At 36.4% G+C, this 20,835-nt stretch overlaps 1 protein-coding gene and 1 long non-coding RNA gene across 2 annotated transcripts; both read left to right on the top strand.

Moving 5' to 3' along the window:
* Positions 1 to 3,126: 3,126 nt before the first annotated feature.
* Positions 3,127 to 8,672, top strand: LOC135155644 (uncharacterized). Its single transcript, XR_010294800.1, has 4 exons — positions 3,127 to 3,217; positions 4,838 to 5,004; positions 5,773 to 5,885; positions 6,831 to 8,672. It is a non-coding gene; the product is annotated as an uncharacterized LOC135155644 (long non-coding RNA).
* Positions 8,673 to 14,554: 5,882 nt separating this feature from the next.
* LOC129273043 (muscarinic acetylcholine receptor M4-like) lies at positions 14,555 to 19,647 on the top strand. Its single transcript, XM_064098864.1, has one exon. The coding sequence runs from the start codon at positions 15,029 to 15,031 to the stop codon at positions 16,256 to 16,258; it is 1,230 nt and encodes a 409-aa protein (XP_063954934.1). The 5' UTR covers positions 14,555 to 15,028; the 3' UTR covers positions 16,259 to 19,647.
* The last annotated feature ends 1,188 nt before the right edge of the window (positions 19,648 to 20,835 follow it).

The following is a 20,835-nucleotide window of genomic DNA, read 5'->3' as shown; positions in this document are numbered from 1 at the left end:
ATAGAGTAAAACATGTCAAAATTTACAGATACCAGGGGGGGGGGTAATCATAGGCAGATCCACGTGGGGCTGAAGGGGCTGCAGTACCCCCCCCCCGCCTTACTGGTGGTGCAAAAAAAAAAAAAACAGAAAGAAAAAAAGGGAAGGAGAAGGATCAGCGGCGTACCCAAGATTTTCCAAATGGGGGGCAAATATATCTTGGAGGATATTTCGTCAGCGAAAAAATTTGAAAAAAAAAAAAAAAGGTCTTCAACCACAAATAAAGGATATCGTACCTGGAAAAAAATTGACAAGCAACCGGGGGGGGGGGGACGTCCCCTGGATCAGTTGTGACTCGTCAGGGGGGCAGGGGTACGTCCCCTGCATAAATTGTGATTCGTCAGGGGGGCAGTCTGCCCCCTGTCCCCCCCCCCCTTAGGTACGCTAGTGAGAAGGATATAAAAAAAAAAGAAAAAAGGGTCGAGGGATATCGATAAAAGTGAATTGATGAAGTAAAGGAAGGGGAAAATATTGGAAAATAAACAAACTGTCAGGTCATTATAATCATTGCCGGCTGCCTGGAGGAGGTATAAGGATAATCATCTCAAGAACACGGGGCTTAATATATATCCCGTTTGTTTTAAGTCAATATGCACAAATTCCTCTGCTCTGCCGGAATTCGAGTTTTCATCATATTATATATTATTGTAATTCAGCGAGATATAGGCCTACATCCGCATGATTACAAAGATTAAAATGTTGGGTGTAAAAAAAAAAAACAAAAAACGCTGGCATTATTTATGATAAGCCGAGATACGTATGCAGACCTATCCTTGAATTCCAACAAACTGTCTTTGGATAATCCTTTTTTTTAGGTCAGTATATCAAATATTTCCAGCTCCCACTTTGTATTTGCAATATCAAATAAGTTGTTTTGTTGGATACGCATCTAGAATAGGTCAAAAATATCAAACATTTTCAGCTCGTGCTTCTCGCTCGCAACAATTGTTCATAGATCCCCATCCTGTGCATGGTTACAATATAGTGCTTAGAAGGTCCACATTTTAGGTCGAGAATATCAAAAAAAATTATTTTGAGCTTAAAGTGCTCCCATCAAAATGCGTGTTCATGATCACCAAAAGTGCTTAGAATGTCCAAGTGTATGGTAAGAAAATTAAGAATTTTCAAAATGGTCTCATCAATTGTTTGGTTAGATACCCATCCTACTCATGCTTATAAAACTGTTCAGATTAATGTTCAATTTCAAGTGTTAAATAGGTCTACATAAAATTCCCCAAAATTTAGCTCGCGCTTCGCGCTTGCATTATTTTATTTGGCTGTCTGAAATAGATCTTCCTTAACTTGTTTGTATATAGGAATATAGCCAAATGTTAAATAACTCATTTAGTAAGAACTACTCCCTCAAAAACGACAACAAAATCGGCTTTTAACGACCGGATGGTGAAAAACATTGATGGAAATAGTCCCCCCCCCCCTCGCTAATGGCGAAAGCTGGATCCGCCCCTGATAATGTATGATTTGATTTTAAATAGAATTCTAGAAGGCACATCAATGAATATGTGGACTAAATATAGCTGTTCACGGCAGAATGATTCATAAAACTATTATAAAGGCTTGAAAAAAAATGTCCAAATTGCGTAACTATGCCTAGCTGATTATAGAAGAGATTAAATACTCATCTTTAAAGGTCAAGTCCACTCCATAAAAAATGTTGATTAAAATCAATAGAGAAAAATCTAACAAGAATAATGCTGAAAATTTGATCAAAATCGGATGTAAAATACTGAAGAAAGTTATGACATTTTAAAGTTTCGCTTATTTTTCACAAAACAGTTATATGCACAACTTAGTAACATGCAAATGAGAGAGTCGATGATGTCCATCACTCACTATTTCTTTTGTTTTTTTATTATTTGAATTATACAATATTTCATTTTTTACCATTTTGACATTTATATAGGACTAACTTTTATTGAACCACATAATGTTAAACATGTTCATTTCACATGTTCAGGAAGGAACAAAACCCGATTTCACATGACAAGGGGGAGAAAGTCAGAATATTTCATATTTCATATAAAATACAAAAGAAATAGTGAGTTGGTGACGTCATCAGTCCCCTCATTTGCATATCAACCAGGATGTGCATATAACTGTTTGGGGAAATTAAGCGAAACTTTAAAATGTCATAACTTTCTTATTTTACATAAAATTTTGATGAAATTTTCAGTATTTTGCTTGCTGGATTTTTCTCTTTTTATTCAAATCAATTTTTTGTTGGGGTGGACTTATATAGGTCGTCATTCCGGACTACCTTGTGGGATGTTACTTTATGAATTCAAAATGACCCTTACTTTGAAAAATTCAAACACACTTCGCATCCAGGGGCCGCGGAAATGGGAGGAGGGGCTTCAGCCCTCCCCCCCCCCCCACACACACTTTTTTTTCCAAAACCGTGTATAAAAAACGTAAAACGTAAAAATAAGCAACTGAATGTGGTTTTTTGCGTGCATGGTAAGCCCCACCACTTTCAAAACCGTTCCGCGGCCCATGGCATAACAATGGAACTCTATTCCACCCTCACACGGTGTCACACTCTTAGGAAATCATGGCCTCTGTTTCCGTAAACGGATTTCTGAAATCGTGTCTTTTCTCGTGAAAACCCTTGTTTCTGAAAACACGCATGTTTTTCTAAACGTTTGTTTCTGAAAACATGTCAATTTTTGTTTGTTTCTGAAAACACGTCTCCCCAACAGATCGAAACGAAACGAAAAAAAAAAAAAAAATCAGATTTCCACCCCGTTTTCGATACAGTAGGCCTAATCGTGTAAGCGACATCAAACGTTGAACCTTTACAGACAACTTAAAATTCATCATTAATTTTCTATATCTCCTAGTGAGTAATCCTGGGGGGTGTTTCATCAATATTTTCGTCCGACAACTGTCAGCGCTGACTAAAATTGTCAGCGCTGACAATTTAGTCAGCGCTGACAAAAATTCGTTTCATCAAACTCTCGGAGCTTCTCTGACTATTGTCAGTGAATTTTTATTTTACAAATCGTCTTGAACGAGGTTCGCTGACTAATTAGGCCACGCCCACTCCCAAAGTTGTGAAGAAGATGTAAAATTGGTTGATGTTTTCGCCGCGTCGATTCGAAGTGAAACGAAGAAATAAGTAGAAGCGAAGGTCCCCGAAGAGGTGAATGAGGACTTTACCGTAAGTAAAACCCTTCAAAATGACGTTCATATTGTACGTAAGGTGATTGAATTATTCGTTGTGCGTGATTATCAAATGAATTACAAGAAAAGAGGATCTTCTGGCAGGACCCCTGTCGATACGATCGGTGAACTTGACAGTACATAATCCAGTCTAGTCCCATACCCGTGTTTCTGTGTCTGTATAACTATCTCAGAGACTCGGGTCCAAACTAACGACATGGCTCACGGCTGTCACGTTTTTATGATCCGCACATGGCTGCAATTTTATAAATTTTGCAAAGAGAATTCTTTTTATTGTTCTACCTTTATGTCATTCTATGTTACAAATCATATTTTTTCATTTCCTTTGGTTTTGTATTAATTTTGTTGCTCGGTGTGGTCGGAGATATCCTTGATCACCAAGCAAACCAGCGTGTGCAATTGTTAATGTACACATATCCAATGGGGCCATCCTAATTCTGTGTTACAGATATTGGAATTGAACAGGAGCTAAATCACATGGTAATAGTGTGAGTGGTAAATTTGTAAAGTGGATGTTCTCAACTATTAATGTAGGCTTAGCCTTAGCAAGTCACAAGTCGAATGAAGTGAAGGCTCTCGACAGCTGGCGAGGATTCGGGGGGGGGGGGGGGCGATGCGATTGTGGCAGAGGTGCGTTCACACCCAATAAAAATTAAAATCTAGATAAAAAAAAATTATTAGATCTAAGTTTTAAATAGTGCACCCGGCCCGTGGCCGTACTGGTAGAGCTTATAGGCCTAGATCTATCTTAAATTATCTTTGACTTTGCGCACCCAAGTGACGAAATAATGCTCTTCATTTGTGTGCGATTATGAAGTTTGTTTTGCTTTTATTTTTCTTAGTCAATTTTTTAGACCAATTACTATTTAGCATTCATGAATCTGCAATAGCATCGGTGTTATTGGGGTATATAAATTAAATTATTGTTGATAATGTCTCTTAATCTATTTTTTGAAAAATATTGTCGTACCACATAAAGTTAGTCTAGTCATACCTAACCTTAAATAGCATGTAAAGGTTAAAGGTCTCTTCATTAGAAAAAAATATAGGAGAATATGCAATGGATCTCATCAATCCCAAGTATTTTTCTGCCTTGAATCTCATATTAAAGTTCCATTGAACAAAGGTCACAGTCCAGAAATAGTTGACAGTTTGATGGGGATGCAATTTGCTGCAGTTATGAATTAGGAGCCTATTCATATTTTTTATTAATTTGATCGTGGCTTTTAACCAGCAAGGTATCCAAGCGCTATTGAGTTAGAAAAAAAACTGTTCTTTTTATTTTTGAATTAAAAAAAAAATTATTAAAAAAGCTGTTTTACTATTTTGTGTGGTTAATGTGTTAATTACCGTCTTGTTTATAATCAAGTGAAAATTATATGAATTAACAAGGATAAATTGTTGACCGATTGTTGGTAAATTCTAGAAATTTCAGGATAATAAAAGAAGAAAAATGATTGGTATATCGATCATTCCCCTTTATGAAATGTCAACAATATTTATTGAAAGTGCAGTATTTTTCAATGATCACTGTAAATCTACATATTTTCTTTGCTACATGTATAACAATGTGATATTATTAATATTTTAATTTCAGACTATGGACATTTGAACAGTATGCAGAAGAAGACGGATCTGGAACTAGAAAGCAAGGCTTTGACTGGTCTACTACAGCAAGGAATGTGCCAGCGGCCAATCTGATGAACATGTGACAGAAGATTTGGCAATGGGTGAAGAAATACTGAGATTGAAATGCAACCACAGGTAACATGTAGACTAGTAAAATGCGATAATGATTAAAAAATAATGAAGGATATTGTTTTGGTTGCAGAATGTAAAATCATAAAAACCCACATCAATGACAATGAAATCGGACTGTGACTAGATTTTCTATTTAAAGTCAGTTTGAAATGCAAACATTACATAAGCATGAAAGACATAATAGATTCAATATATTTTGCATGTTAGCTGCAGGGTCAGCGGAACGGTTTTGAAAGTGAGGGGGCTGAGCTGAAAGTGGGGGGGGGGGCTGACCATGCAAAAAATCATAAGCAGATGGTCAATTTTACATTTTTGTACATGGTTTTGGAAAACAGTGCGGGGGCTGAAAAATATGAAATGACCATCTGGTTACGATTTTTTGCATGGTCAGCCCGCTCACTGTAAAAACCGTTCCACTGACCCTGCAGCTAACATGCACCCCCCCCCCCCCCCGGTTTCCGGAGCCCCTGCTCTCACCCCTCAATCCATTTAGCACTACTTGCTCATGTGTATGTACATACAAGCTACATTGTACGGAATAATTTCACTTTTTAAGTTTCTCAGCCAGAGCATATGTCATTTACTATTGTTTGTATTTTTTATTAACATAATAAAAACTTGAACCCTTTAATTTACCCCCTTCTATATGAAACCTGGTAATCAAAAGATGTTTTATTTCCTGTTTTTAGACATGTACATATACATGTGAGAATAAATACCAGATTATGGCAAATATTTTAATTAGTTATTTCAATACTATTTTTCCTTCAGGTGGAGGCTTCAACCAAACTTTTCAGACAGACATGAGATACAAAGTTACACAAGTATAAATGGTTGAAGGTTTAGGAGAGCCAGACAAGAAGGCAGGACATGTGATGTCACTTGTAAGTTAAAACACTCTTAATTATGACTGCCTCACTTTGGCAAAGAAAGTAAAGTCACATTAAAAAAAAAATTAAATTACTGGTACTGCTCTCTTCTTTATTTGGTCTACTCAAATATTTGAAAACAATGACATCTATAAGTGCTTAGATGCTTAATTGATTAATGGTGATATTTATTGGACAGTTGTAAAACAACCAATATCAATCAATGCTAGATGGTGTGACTTGCTTTCTATTGCCAAAGTAGTAAATGAATGTTCCATTGTTCTGCATTTATATTAGACCCCCCCCCCCCCCCCCCCGCCCCATCACCATCTGCTTTGTATGGGAGTAACACTGGGAGATTACCCCCCAAAAAAAAAAAAAAAAAAAAAAAATTATATCTCTTGTAGGCCTGTATAAATGTAATGCCTACAAAAGCAGTCATGAAACCTCATTAATTCAATTATCTTGGTAGGGGGGGGGGGTGCCTCAGGATCTTGCCTGTTGATTGTGCACTCGCTTCAGAAATCATGCTGCTGTTCCTGATGTTGTTTTTTTTTAATTTAATATGATAACATGACTCTTGCATGAAATCAGCATTTGGCTCAAGAAATAAAGACCAAATGTGATAATTTTGGATTTTGACTCCCTTTCTTTGGTAAACCAATGAGAAAAACCCAAGTCATTAAAATCAATTTTGTATAAAAAAAGAGGAAATTTTAATCATTTTCTTATGCATTTCTTTGTTATTAACTTTTTTGTTTTCATTGTTTAATAAGGCTTTGGTGAAAATATTTCAACCATTTAGAACTTAAAGTTCTTATTTCATACATTAGAAATAAAAAAATGTAAGTTTTAACAATGGTAATTAAATTAAGAATAAATGACTGATATCAATAATGATGGAAATTGATATCTTTATTAATAAAATATCACATGCTCTATAAATTAAATCCATTTCAGTTACTTCAATGAACATGGACAGCAGCAGGAGCAACAACAGCATCAGCAGCCGAAACTACAACTGCAGTAAGAGATGCAACAACCACACCGACAACATCAACAGCAGCAGGAGCTCCAACAACCATGCAGGGAACATCGGGCGCAACATAAATAACTTCATCAAGAGATGCAACACCCACAGTGCTTAACATCAACAGCAGTAGCAACAACGACAGTAGAAACAAAGTCAACAGCAAGGATTCTAACAATCAATCATACAAGCAACAACATCAATAAATGCATCAGGAGATGCAACAGCCACACTTGTAAACAGCAGCAGTAGCAGCGATGACAACAGCAACCACACAGGCAGCACCTTGAGCAACATCAGTAGCAAAAATAACTAATTGCACCAGGAGATGCAACAACCACACCCACAACACCAAGAGCAGCAAAAACAAACAGCAATTCCAGCAATCACGATGACAACAGCAGCAGCAACACCAACAGCACTAATGAACATTGAAAAAACTTGAACAAAAGTCAATGAGGTCGCATTTTTCAGACATTATCAGACATTATTGATTAAAAAATGCACAATAATTTATTTGGGTTAAAGAAAATTATGTTTGAAAAAATGTGTACATTTGAAGATGTTTCCTATGTATTGATTGATATAATATAGTTTTAAAGATGAAAATATGAATCTTGAAATGTCTACTTTTTATTTGTCATTGACTAAAAATAAATACATTTTCTTTGAATTTTCTTAATGAAATGAAAAATAAGCAATTTATTAAAATGTTATATTGAAAATCAACTGAAATTGATCAATTTTAGCTGCGAAGGTCCACAAAAGGCTGATTAGTCCGAGCGTAAAGTAACTCGTAAACTTACGAACAGCTTTATGAAACACCAACTTGGCAGGGGCCGCGGAATGGTTTTCAAAGTGTGAGGGGGGGGGGGGGCTGAGCCAAAAGTGGGGGGGGGGGGCTGACCATGCAAAAAAATCATATGGTATTTTTTACGTTTTTGTACACGGTTTTGGAAAAAAGTGGGTGGGGGGGGGGGGCTGAAGCCCCCAGCCCCCCCCCCCCCCGCCCGCTTCCGCATCCCCTGCTTGGTACATTATATTTGTCCTTATCATTGGCGTAATGAGGCAAAAAAATTGAGGGGGCAGATATGGCTTATCGGGCAAAATTTATTTTAAGAAATAAAAATTTCGACAATTTCATTACAAACATTCAATTTTGTGATAGGTTTTGACATAATATTCAGAGAATAATATAATACTTCACCCTTCTCCCGTTAATTATCTTTCCTTTTTCCTTTTTTTTTCTCGGTCGTGATTTTTTAAGGGGGAGACAAGAGCCCCAGGACTCCATCTGTACACCACTGCTCTTCATCCATTTTTGAATCCATTCAAAGTCATAACATATTATTTTGATACACCTAAAAAAATCAAGCTCCCCCCTCTGCAAAAAAAAAAAATTGCTACACCGTGGCTGGGAACCAACCCATACGCCCAGGGCTGTGCTTGAGCGGTAGGTCTGATGGGATAAACCAGCACTTTTTTATTTGCTTATAATTAGTAGTCTTATGAAAAAGCAGCATTAACTAGATCATGTAATCATTCAGTAAGAATTTCATTAGATGCGTGAGGAACCGTACTTTGTGCTTCTGAACTGAGGTACAGTATATAAACAGAGCATGCATTTTACACTTTTGTAATTAACTAAAGTAAAAATCAACATTAAACTGAAAAACCTTCGAAACTTACAGTAATTTTTAAAAATTGTTCAAAATAGGATTCCCCCTAATCACAATCTGTAATAAATAATTATCGATTCCTAATACCGATACAACAGAAACAAGTTTAGATCTTGTGCTCTCTTTGTGGTTGTAAATAATCATCTATTCGGAAAAAGAAAATGTACAAATGGGAATTCTCCATTAAAGGCCTATACTTAATGACAATATACATATAAGTGTTTTAAACTGGTAATCTAATAGTTCCTTTTAAGTTTTGTGTCAGGAAAACTGATAGCCGATACGATAGTGATTTCAAACACAGTGGAAGAGAAGGGGGTTGCAATATAATGGGATTTGTGTGTGTGTGTTTTATATGTGTTACCACTTACCAGGCAATGTTTCATGAATGTCCTTCAAAATACTAAATCACTTTCAACTCAGAACAGTTTTAGAATGTTTCAACTTAGCTTTTTTATCTTGCAGATTAAGTTCTCGTTGATAACAAATATCTCCATGCGAAGTTTATCATTTGTCAGATATTAATTATGATGAAAAAAAAAAGAAATCTAGTTCCTCTTTGATTAGAACCTCCCTGGTAAAATTTTTGTCATCTCATGTTCAAGTCGCTCCTAAAATCAAGTGTATAACATACAAACGGTTTCATTAAAGAACCACTGATTGACAAGTATGAAGTATAACCGTATGGACTCCTATCTCAAAACGGTTTCTTTTTCTCGAAAAGAATAAGGGTAGTAAATACGGAGAAATAAAACCTTTATAGATTAGGCAGAAGAAGACGCAATATGCAATATATCCAATGTCTACCGTATTTGAATAAGGTTGCAAATACTGCATCCGGTATACAGAGGATCGGATATCGGATACATATACACTAAAAAAACATTGAGTAAAAGGGAACATGCATATTTGCTGAGTATTTTTTTTTACTATTTCAACGCAACATTGCGTAAAATTTACAATATATTTTACCCAACCAAAATGCATGTTCCCATTTTACCCAATATTGGGTAAACCTTTTTTTATTTTAAGAGTGTACCTGCATTTTGTAATCAATAAAAACTTGAAGTGTCAGGAGGTATTGTTATAATTAGACAGTTTGGGTGGGTAAGTAACATTCGAATTAAGCTATGTTTGGACACGCCTAATACCGAAGAAACGAAATTATTTGTAAAAATAGGCTCGGCAATGTTTACAAAAGCTTTCATTGGATTGCTAAGCGATTCAAGCAAATTGCCAATTCAAATACAAATCTATGCATTTATACATACACACAAACACCAACCCGCACACACCCTCCCATTAACTCCCAACCCTACCCCCACACACTTTGCTCATCGCGTATTCATTGGTAATTCTACATCATTACATTTTTATTTCAATGTCATGTGTGATTCGAGTTTTTATTTTTTTTGGCACGGACCCTACTTTGTAAAACAATATACAGTTAATACTGCCTTTCCCTTGAATGACTAAATTGATTGAATCAAATAAAATAAGAAAATCATCGTCTTTATTAAAATATAATGAATATTATTATAATTACTAACATTGTCAATATTTGTATTTCTACAATTTTAGTCATTAATGCAATGACACTTTCAAGAAAGTCTTTATAAACATGTTTTAAAAATTAACTACGACATGTTTACCGAAACAGAAAGTCATCCGCTTTAAGAAGTTCCCAAAGAATATTTTTTGTCATTTATGGTCATTTGTTTGTTTAAGAAGTGCTCTTCAAAAACAATTATTAAAGTGCGTTTCCTGTGGCTGATGCAGACTATTGACACGCACAGAATGATAAAAAAAAAAAAAAAACCAGTCTCATTTTCGCTTTTGGTCAGTTAGCCTTGGACATTACCAAGGAACTACAAGTAGAGAATAAACACTGAGAGTGAATACGATTGGAGAGTTGTGTTACATAATATAATTTCATAATTATTTAACATCATTGATCAGGGTCGGGGGCACAGGGGCGACCATCCCTTTAAAGTTTCAAGTAGCGGGGAAGGGGAGGGGGAGGGAAAAAAAGAGGATAACAGTTTCTAGGTAGAAGAAAAGAGTAGGCCCCATGCTAAGAATTGGTCTAGGCCCGAGTAACTTTATAATACGCATGTTATTGGTATTCAAATGAGAAATAAATACGTCACATTTTGGGAAGTCTTTCCCCCATATGAAACTATCCCGGCGCCGCCCTATAACGTAATTTCTAAAAGGAAGCGTAACTTTGTTAATATCTCTATCGCCGCTAATAACTTCCTTGTGTCAAAAATGACTTTGAAAGTGTCTTTGACTGGTTAATAATGAAACGGATTTACCATCCTGACTAGTCAAAAGTCTGTAAGTTGTACTAAGTGTCCACTGCGTATGCCCGACATTTTCCACTATTTTCTTTTTAGGCTCTCAAAATAATGAGAGGGGGGAATGGGCCGGATGCTATTTCTTCCGATTTTTTGTACTTTTTATTTTACGCCGAAGTGGACTACAAGATTTTTATTTGTATTTTGCTTAAGATATCTCATCATTTTTTTATCAGAAAGGATTTTTATTTTAATTCTAAGTTCTTGCCTATTATGAGCTTCGAGTCCGCAACCTTGCCACTGTAAGCGCAAGGATTATCCCATTGCGCCAAGCTGACCAGTTGTTCGAGTCGTTAACTTTTACTTTAGCTTTAATATGATTTGTGTTTGTAAACAGTCATGATGTGTAGTCTTTGACTAAAATAAACACTATTCTTACGCGAGGAAGAAAGGTTCGTCGGGGGAAAAAATCCCGGTCCGGATGTGCCCCCCCCCCTGGATCCGCCACTGGTATAAACTAACATGACTAAGAACGAACCATTCAAACAACATTTCCGATCCAAGTACTTTTTCTGGATAACAAAAACACAAATACGAGTTGTCTGGCGAGTGAAGTGTTTTTAATCGTAAGTGTTGCACTTTGGAACGCCGCTCTGGGGGATTTTTCTAATTTTGAAATAAAGGTTTATGAACACCATTGCCCGAATAACCAATAAGCCTGTCAACAATAAAACCAAAACCAAAACAAAGCGAATTTTTTTCACCCATATTTTCCCCGATCGGCCACTCAAAGTTGATATTTATTTGTTTCTTTAAAGGGGTTGTTCCAGTGGCGTAATGAACCAACAAATTTGAGGGGGCTTGATAAGGCGTATGGCGTAAAATTAATAAGGAGTTGCGAGCGAGCGAGCAAGCAAATATTTCGACATTTTTTAAATTTTTTATTACAAAAATCGAAGTTTGTGATAGATTTTGACATAACATTTTGAAAATAATAATATTTGTCTTTTTTTTTCTTGGTCGTGATTTTTTTTTTTTTTTTTGGGGGGGGGAAGCAAAACGCTCATATCCTAGCAGTCATTTCTTAGCTTTATTCTTATAAAACAAGTGACATAAATGTGTAATAATCTCATAAGCCCTATTTAAATATTGCGAGCGCGAAGCGCGAGCAGAATTATTTTTTTACACTCCGACCTAAAAAAATGAAATTCTAAGCACTTTTTGTAACCATTAACGGTATAGGTATAATAACCAAATGCTTGATACGAGTGCGAAGCGCTAGCGGAAAAAAGAATTGAGATTTCAGATAAAAAACGAGACTGTCTATTCATGTTTTGTAAATCATGAAAACGGATGGGTAATTTGGTATCTTCCAACATTAATTATGCGAGCGCAAAGCGCGAGCAGAAAATTTTTGATATTGTGATCTGAAACTGGATAATTTAAGCACATTTTGAATAAAGATCAAGCTGCGTATCTCAATAAACATGCGTGCGCGTGTTTTAGAGTTAGACAGAATCTGGGCATTCTGAATACATTTCATTTTTATCATGAAAATCAATAATGCGAGCGCGAAGCGCGAGCTGAAAATATTTGATATTCCGATATGAAAAGGGTGAATTTAAGAACTATCTAAAGCACTGTGTAGGGATATTGTGAAGTAGATTTGGATAGCCCTTAATAAATGATGCGAGTGCGAAGGACTTAGGATTATTTGTCATCATATGAAAATGATGACTATCTTCCTATCCCTCTTCCTAAGCGCGATATGAAACTTGTCGTTATTCCTTCCTGAAAAAGGGACAATTAAGTTATTAGGAATTAATGAAAATTTTATTATCATATTCATATTGTAATAAGCTTAATGAGTGCGTGATATTTGTTGACATTGAGGCCTGAAAAATTGACATTTTAAGCACTTTTGTAATCATATATAGGATTCATGGGTTGATATATTTTTAACTACTAATGCGAGCGCAAATCGAGAGCCGAACTGTTTGATAAACTGTCATATGAGGTGGGTTTTAAGTAGTTTGTTATAGAATTGATATAGAGTTATACATAGCGCACAGCGATAGCTCATAGGCCATCAGACACCTGAAAAGGGATATTTTGAGAATCTTATGGAATACACAAAGACAATAGTCCTACACATCAAATAATACGAGCGCACAGCGCAAGCTGCAAATGTTGATATTCACACCATAAAACGGACATTTTACAGAGCACTTTAAACAAATCAATTTGTAAATCAAACACATAAATGAAAGCCCGAGCTGAAATATGGTTGGTATATTGACTTCAAACCTTGATATTTTAAGCTACATATCAGCCTATTGAGCAAGATAATTATGTATCTCATCGAACGGGCAATGCGAGCGCGAAGTGACATGAAATAGGCCCTATTAAAAAAAAAAATTGCAAGTCTTCCCCTGACCTTATTTTATTCACTCGTCTCCCTCCTCTTATTTTTCCTCCTTTCTTTCCCCTCTTTTTTTTCTTTTCCCCTTTTTCTCATTTTTTTTTGCTTCGCCAATGGGGGGGGGGGGGGGGGGGGGGGGAGGCCGTTTCCCTCGCCCCCCCCCCCTGGATCCGCCTATGGAATTAGAAGTGATTAAACAAATACATAAATCATATTAAGCTAACTTTACACATATCATTACACAATGGGAACATAATTGGAAGACCTTTTTAAGGGGGAAAAAGATGCCTGGGTTAAAGGGAAACTATAGAGGGACCAAACTATAATTTTTATGACTCTCGCATTTCAATCTGAGGGACGTGGGTTCGATTCCAAGCCATGGCGTGTCTTCCTATAAACAGCAAGAAAGTTACCCAAATTTTTGTTTATGCTTAGTTCCTACTGTGTATTTTTATTATCAATGTAACATTATATTTTGTCAATTCATTTCTTGTTATGCATGGTGAAAAATAAAACAAACAAACAAACATTGTGCTGCATTTAACCCAGGTGAGTTGAATGAGTACCCGGTACGAAGAAATCCATGTAGCAGTGCTAAAAATTAAGTTTTTGAAAATTGTGTATACTAATGAAATGACGAAGTGAAATAATGAAGTCAATTAAACAAATAAAATACATCATTATAATGTACGTAAAGTCAGCTTACCATGAAAAATATCGATCGAAAACATATCCGCCTTGGTGAGGGTATGAGTATAATGTATATTATGACACTTGAGAATGACATAAAAGTGAAAGGAAATTCGATATATAATCTATTTCAAATTAAGCCTAAGACCTTGTAAAACAGTTTTCACTCACGCGATGGATATACAATCAAGCGCTATCATTTCATTAAAATCTATATCTTTGTTTAACAGATGAGTGTTCAATACCATGGTGATTGAGAATGAATTTAAACTGAAAGAAGAAATTTAACATGCTATCTATTCTCTGCTCTGCGCAAACCCTGTAAAGCAATCTGTCACTCACGCGAGGGAAATATTATCAAGAGCTGTGAATTTTATACCAGCTAAGCATTGGTCACCTTGAACCTGATAAGTTCATGTAACCCCGTCACGCTCAATTTCCCACTGCAATGACATAATTTCCTTATTAAGTCGGGTTTACGACTCAGCAGCCCCCAGAAGTCGACAATGTCAAAAAGGTTTTAAAGAAAATGTTTTATCATGGTGTTGGTGTATGGATGGATGACGTGTATCACGTGTCATCAATCAATTAGTGATCAGTTCCTTGTTTCATATCTAGGAAATTAAAAATATGAAAGCGATATATAAGAGCGATTGTTGATGGTAGTGGCGTGCTCTTAACAGAATGATGCTCGATGCTCTCGCTGACCCAGCCTCAAATATTTCCTCTACTTCACGTCCGATTCTCCATTTGGACCAGGAAGAAGTTTTTGAAGTTTCTGCATGTTTTCGCAATAATTAGTCGCAGAAACCCGCGGAGTTTCTTCGAAAGACGATAAAAAAAACTAAAAGACTTTGCAAATTACAATTATCATACCATATAAAAGAGATTTATCCAATCATAATACGTGAGTTCCAGTTACCATTTTGACGCAGTCACCTTCCAACAGCACTCGGTCCTGAACCAGAATTCATCAGAATAACACAGTCGAGCAAACAACATCTCTATTATTGTACTGTGTATAGAATATCACGAGTATGGAAGGAGAAGGGAAAATTGCGACAAATACAACTATGTCTATGATGACAACCTCAGACGGTCCTCAGCAACTTTACACCCAAGCCGGTATTGTGCTGATATATTTGGTCGTTTCTATCATTATAACCCTGACAGTGACTGGCAACATCCTTGTGATCCTTGCTTACTGTCGGGATCCTCGCATCCGTGACAAGGTGGCCAATCTCTTGATTCTAAATCTCGCCATCACGGATCTGATCGTGGGAGTGTTCAGTCTTATTTTCAATTTCTCAAGGTTCGTACGTGGGTTCTGGCCGTACGGTGAGGTCCTCTGCAAGCTTTGGACTATCCTGGACTTCACCGTGTGCTGGATGTCTATCATCACGATTGTCCTGATTAGTTGGGATCGCTACACCCTGGTCAGGCTGGGCATCCAGTATAAGACCTACCAGACGAAGCATCGTGTAGGGTCAATCCTCATCATCTGTTGGATATTCGTCGTGATCTACTGGACCCTGATCGCTTTCACCTGGGGTCCCTTTAGGAAGATGGATGCTGTTAATTACGGTGTCACATGCAGAATGGAGTTCAATTACACCCGTTTAGCCCCACTCTACATAAACCTACTACCATTCAGTGCCTTGCTGTCAATTGCGATCGCGATGAATGTGTCCGTCTACGTCAACATCTATCGAAGATCTAAAGGAAGACAGATCAGCCCTCCGTATCGCAACAAGAATACCCCAAGCCACTCCGTGGATCAAGACACCAACGAGTCATCCTGTCGTTACACACCTTCTGAAGGTTCGGCTTGCCTCGAGCATGTCCAAGAGGTCAGGCCTGAAAACAACCCGACGCCAACTCGTAAAATCCCGAGGTCTCATCCGGAAAAAGGCCTGCCCGACTACAGCGAAATCGCAAGGACTGTGAAAAAGGAGAAAATGGCCCTTGCGAGACACCGAAAAGCAGCCATAGTTTTGTCCATACTCACGGGGACCTTCATGGCATTCTGGTTACCGTACAAGATCATGACGGTGTTTTTTTCAATATGTGGATCTGAATGTGTTTCCGATGTTACCTGGGAAGTCACCGAGGTTCTGGCCTGGTGCAACTCGACCATCAATCCCCTGATCTATGCTGCTTTCAACGTCCATTTTCGCAAAAACTTTCGCTACTTCCTGCAGCTTGATCGATGCAAAGGCGATAAAAGGAAATGGTTTGTCAGATGTGAAAGGTGTGTTGAAAATTAAAAACAGCCAATTATATATGTCTTTCATCCGCATATAAGAGTCTCTTTCTCTCTCTTTATGAACCAACTTTAAAATGTTGGGCAACATACTGTCCACTGTGTTGGGTAATGTATGTTGGTAAATATGTATATATATACAGTGCGTCCCACAAAAAAACGAAACCGGGATTTATCGATGATTTATTATAACTTAATCACAAATACAATAGCCAAATTACCTACCATTTTAGAATCCCCTCTTTCATCTGAAATTACCTAGATTATTTCACATTCACGGATGAGAGGGCAAAAGCAATTTGAAGAGGGACTACCAAAATGTCACTTGGCGGGCTGTATCTGGCCGGGTTTAAAAAATAAAACCTCATTTTTAAAAAGTTCAATATATGCTCTTTAATTTGATACCTCAATTACAAATAATGGTCAAGTAATAACAAAGTTCTGGATATTTGAAACAAGGCTTGAATGTCAATAATTTCATAAAATGAAGAGGTTTTACAGGCTAGGGTCCAGACTCACCCGACACTCCGTTTTGTTGACGATCAGCCATGTATTAAGTTTGTTGTTAACCGTGTGATAACTTCTGTAGGAAACCGGTGAAAACACGTTTATTTAATGAAATTATGGAAAAACAAACATTGTTTCGAGGGAACAGAACTTTTTTACTTCTTGACAATTTTCTTTGATTACGGTATCAAATAAAAGAGCAGATATTGAACTTTTTAGGCATGTGATTTTCTTTTTGAAATTCAGATACCCCCCGCCAAATGAGTGTTTGGTATCCATTCTTCAAATTATTTTTGCTCATGCGTGAGTGAGGAATAATGGAAGTAATTTTAGGTGAAAGAAGGGATTCTAAGCTTTACATTGGTAGGTCATTTGTCTATTGTATTTATGATTAATAATAATAATAATAATAGCGGTATATTTACCCAGGGTAGCCGCTTCAGTTCCGAAAACTGTTCTCCCAGCGGGCCCTGCTATTATTACCCCGGCTTTAGCTGGGATGCCTAGGCGCTCAAGCATTCAAGGAATTAATCCTGCCGGGTACCCATTTCCCTCACCTGGGTCGAGTGCAGCACAATGTGGATAAATTTCTTGCCGAAGGAAATTACGCCATGGCTGGGATTCGAACCCACGACCCTCTGTTTCAAAGTCCGAAGACTAATCCACTAATCCACTAAATCATCGCTAAATCTCGGTTTCGTTTTTTGTGGGACACATTGTATATATATTCTGGGCAATCATTATCCAATTGAGCAAATTCATTACCCAATTATAAGTTTTTATTACCCAATTTGGACAGATTTTAACCACTAGTTGTGTGGACAGTATGTTGCCCAGGGTTGGTTTAAAGTTGGGCATTTTTGCCCAACTATTTTAAGAGTGTAGGACGTCCAAATAGTGGATTTGTCGCGTAGATTAATAATACGACTGAGGAATCTCCACGGCAACCTCGTTTAGTTAAGATCATGCGTTCATCTAAGCAATAGTAAAATAGGCCTAAAGTAAATAAGTAATCGGTAAAGATACTTGGGAATAGAGACTTTAGAATGTTTTTTTTTTTGGAAAGTATTGAGCAGCTTTGCTAAAATATTTCGATTCAATGTTTTCATGGCAAGTTTTTGACTATCATCTGTTATGTTAAATGCATTAAATACATACAATAATTTATTTTGTGAAAGTGAATTGAATTTATCTTAGAATTACAAGAATTAAATATTCTTTACAGAGGCTTGGGGCACTGTAAATATGGTTGACGTCATGAATGATCTATGCAGGCAATAATATTGTACATTAGCCGATATCAAACCCTACATTTTTCACTCTCTAGAAATTGTATATAATATGATGCACATCGATGCTCAGACATGTATTTTTTATTTGATTATTTTGAAAGAGATTGAAATAAGCGCCACTCCAGATATAAAGTACAGTCTGTACGCGGATATATACCTACGAACAGAGAGAGAAAAAATGTAGTTGAATCGTTCATTTCAATTTCGCATCATTTTCATTCCTTTGAAGTGTTATTTCGCCATACCGTGTAAAAGCCAAAGCAGATCCGGTACGTTTGGACACCAAAGATTATAGAGTAGTAGACTTGATGAATGTAGCAATAGTAGCGATATCATAAGACCTAAACCAACGTCAAAACGTCACAAACAAGGAAGGAAATAAAATAAGGGGAATCTCATGCAGTTTGGTATTGTTGGTTTCGCTGACCGATGGCAGAGTGGATTCTAGGTCAAAATAATTATAGTAAAAAAAAATGGAGAAGCTATACAGGGGCGGCGCTACAGGGATCGGATATAGGGTGACCACTCGCTATGATTTTATCTTTTTTTTTTTTGAGAAGTGAAAAAATGTAGGAGCATAGACGAGGTGGATGAAGAATATGAATGAAATAGCAGGGGAACGTGATTTGTTGGTTGTTTAATGATACAATATACTTATATTCTAAGGACCCACATTTTTGGTTGTTATGCCCGCTATCAAAATTACCGGTGTACTGCACATGTTGATAATTATTATACTCATATTTTAATTGTTGAGAATATCAGATCTATTTTTGTACTGTATCAATAACACTCTTGAAAAAAAAAAAGATATTTGACATTTCTTGTCGCGTACATGAAAACACGAAAGGTTCTAAATATTATTTTTTACGAAAATGAATATGTTTATTGCAAAGGATTTTTTTAAAGACATGGATCCCGTTTCATAAGTACTTGTTAAACGAATAAAATGAACATGTCTGTAACATAAGCTAATCAAATTGAATGACTTAAGGAGCTTTACACTGTTACTCTGTAAATTTGTTATTGTAACAAGTTCTTAAAAACGGGCCCTAGTTTATAATAACACTTAGCAAATTTTCTGTTTTTTTTAAATATCATTCTAATGTGTATATATACAAGAGGTGATTGAGTGATTTTCTGTCGGAATTATTTCGATTGTCCCGACAGTGTCATACCATGTAAATGTATATAATATGGATTCGGGACAGAAATGTATATAGAGTGTATATGTAGTGCACGATTGTACTTTTTGAAATATCATGCCCATCATAACGGTCATTATTATCATTTCATGAAAGATTTCGTCCCTAGGAATTTCTATCGTCAGATTTACCGAAACAGATTTCATCTAAAATATCACAATTCGATTTCAGTTCCTATTTTATCAACTTAAAACAATCATAAACTGATCATGCGTTCAGAAAACAATTTCAACAATGTTTTTCGAGTTTTAATTTTGATTTCTGGAGTCACAAAATTATATTATACATATCTCGTCATGTACATTAGAAATGGCTATCTATCTGTTTTTATGAATTATATTTAATAAATAAATTTTTGGGAGTGATTTACATATAATTCGCTCATCTTGCTTCTATTTAAGCAAACTTGACGTCAAAATATTCTTTCTGGAACGCTTCTAGAGTATTATGAGGGCGTATTATGAGGGCGTCCTAAAAGTGATATTTTTCCCATTGAATATCATAAACCTGCAAGACCTATATTTATATTATACGCTTCTTTATTTTTTAATATTTTTTGTTCACCTTTTTTTTTCGTTTTCACCTCTTTTTCATCAGTTGTGTTTGGTCTGTTGGTCTTGGTGAATCAAAATTGCTTGCTGTAATTACGTCCATATTCCCCAATAGATGGCGCAATCGATATAACCTGAGTTGACTGCGGTAGAAGTCGGAAGAGATTCCTTGCATAACATGGTATGGTTGGAAGATTTAAATAGGCTCACAGTCAGCATGTTATCCACTTTCTGTTAAAACCTTGGATCTCCATCTAAATTTGTCTAAGAGTGTGTTACCCTCCCCCTCCTTGACTATTACTTTCTTTCTTTCTTTCTTTCTTTCTTTCTTTCTTTTTATTTATTTCTTTCTTTCGTTCTTTCTCCCTCTTTCTTTGGTATTAGGATTAGATGCCGGGTGGACAAAAATAGCAAAAGTTAACACCTTAAAAAAATGCAGCCACTCCATTGTCAATATAATAATAATAAAAAAATGAGTTCACGCTTAGGGGATATTCTTTGGAGAGAGAAAGTATGAGTGACGGGGGAGGGGGCAAAATACAGAAAGAGCGAGAGAGGGAGGGGGAGGGAGGGACAGAGGGGAGACAGAGACAGAGCAGTGAAATGAAGGAAATATAGCGTGAAAGGAGTATTGTCATGCTGATAATAAGCGATGTTTTTATGGTCTTTATGACTGTTGCTTTTAGTTTCAACAACTCGCAATAAAATCAGGATTGCAATATTGAGTATTGTTTTAATTTAGTTCCCTACTGACAGACTTCCCACATCTTCACTCAATGCAGGAAATGAACTTTCACATAAAAACCCATTTAACAAAAACTTAGAAGAATATTCGTATGTTTGATATAACGAAATAACAAATACTCAGTTTTACTTTCGAAAGTATACATAATCATCTGTTGTAAGTAAGTGAACAAATTGTTAAAGAAAACGAGTTAAAGGACAAGTCCACCCCAACAAAAAGTTGATTTGGATAAAAGGAGAAAAACCCAACAAGCATAACACTGGAAGTTTCATCAAAATCGG

The sequence above is a fragment of the Lytechinus pictus genome, chromosome 1 (genome assembly GCF_037042905.1).
Source record: "Lytechinus pictus isolate F3 Inbred chromosome 1, Lp3.0, whole genome shotgun sequence".
NCBI lineage: Eukaryota > Metazoa > Echinodermata > Echinoidea > Temnopleuroida > Toxopneustidae > Lytechinus > Lytechinus pictus.
This window is presented reverse-complemented; position numbering and strand designations above follow the sequence as displayed.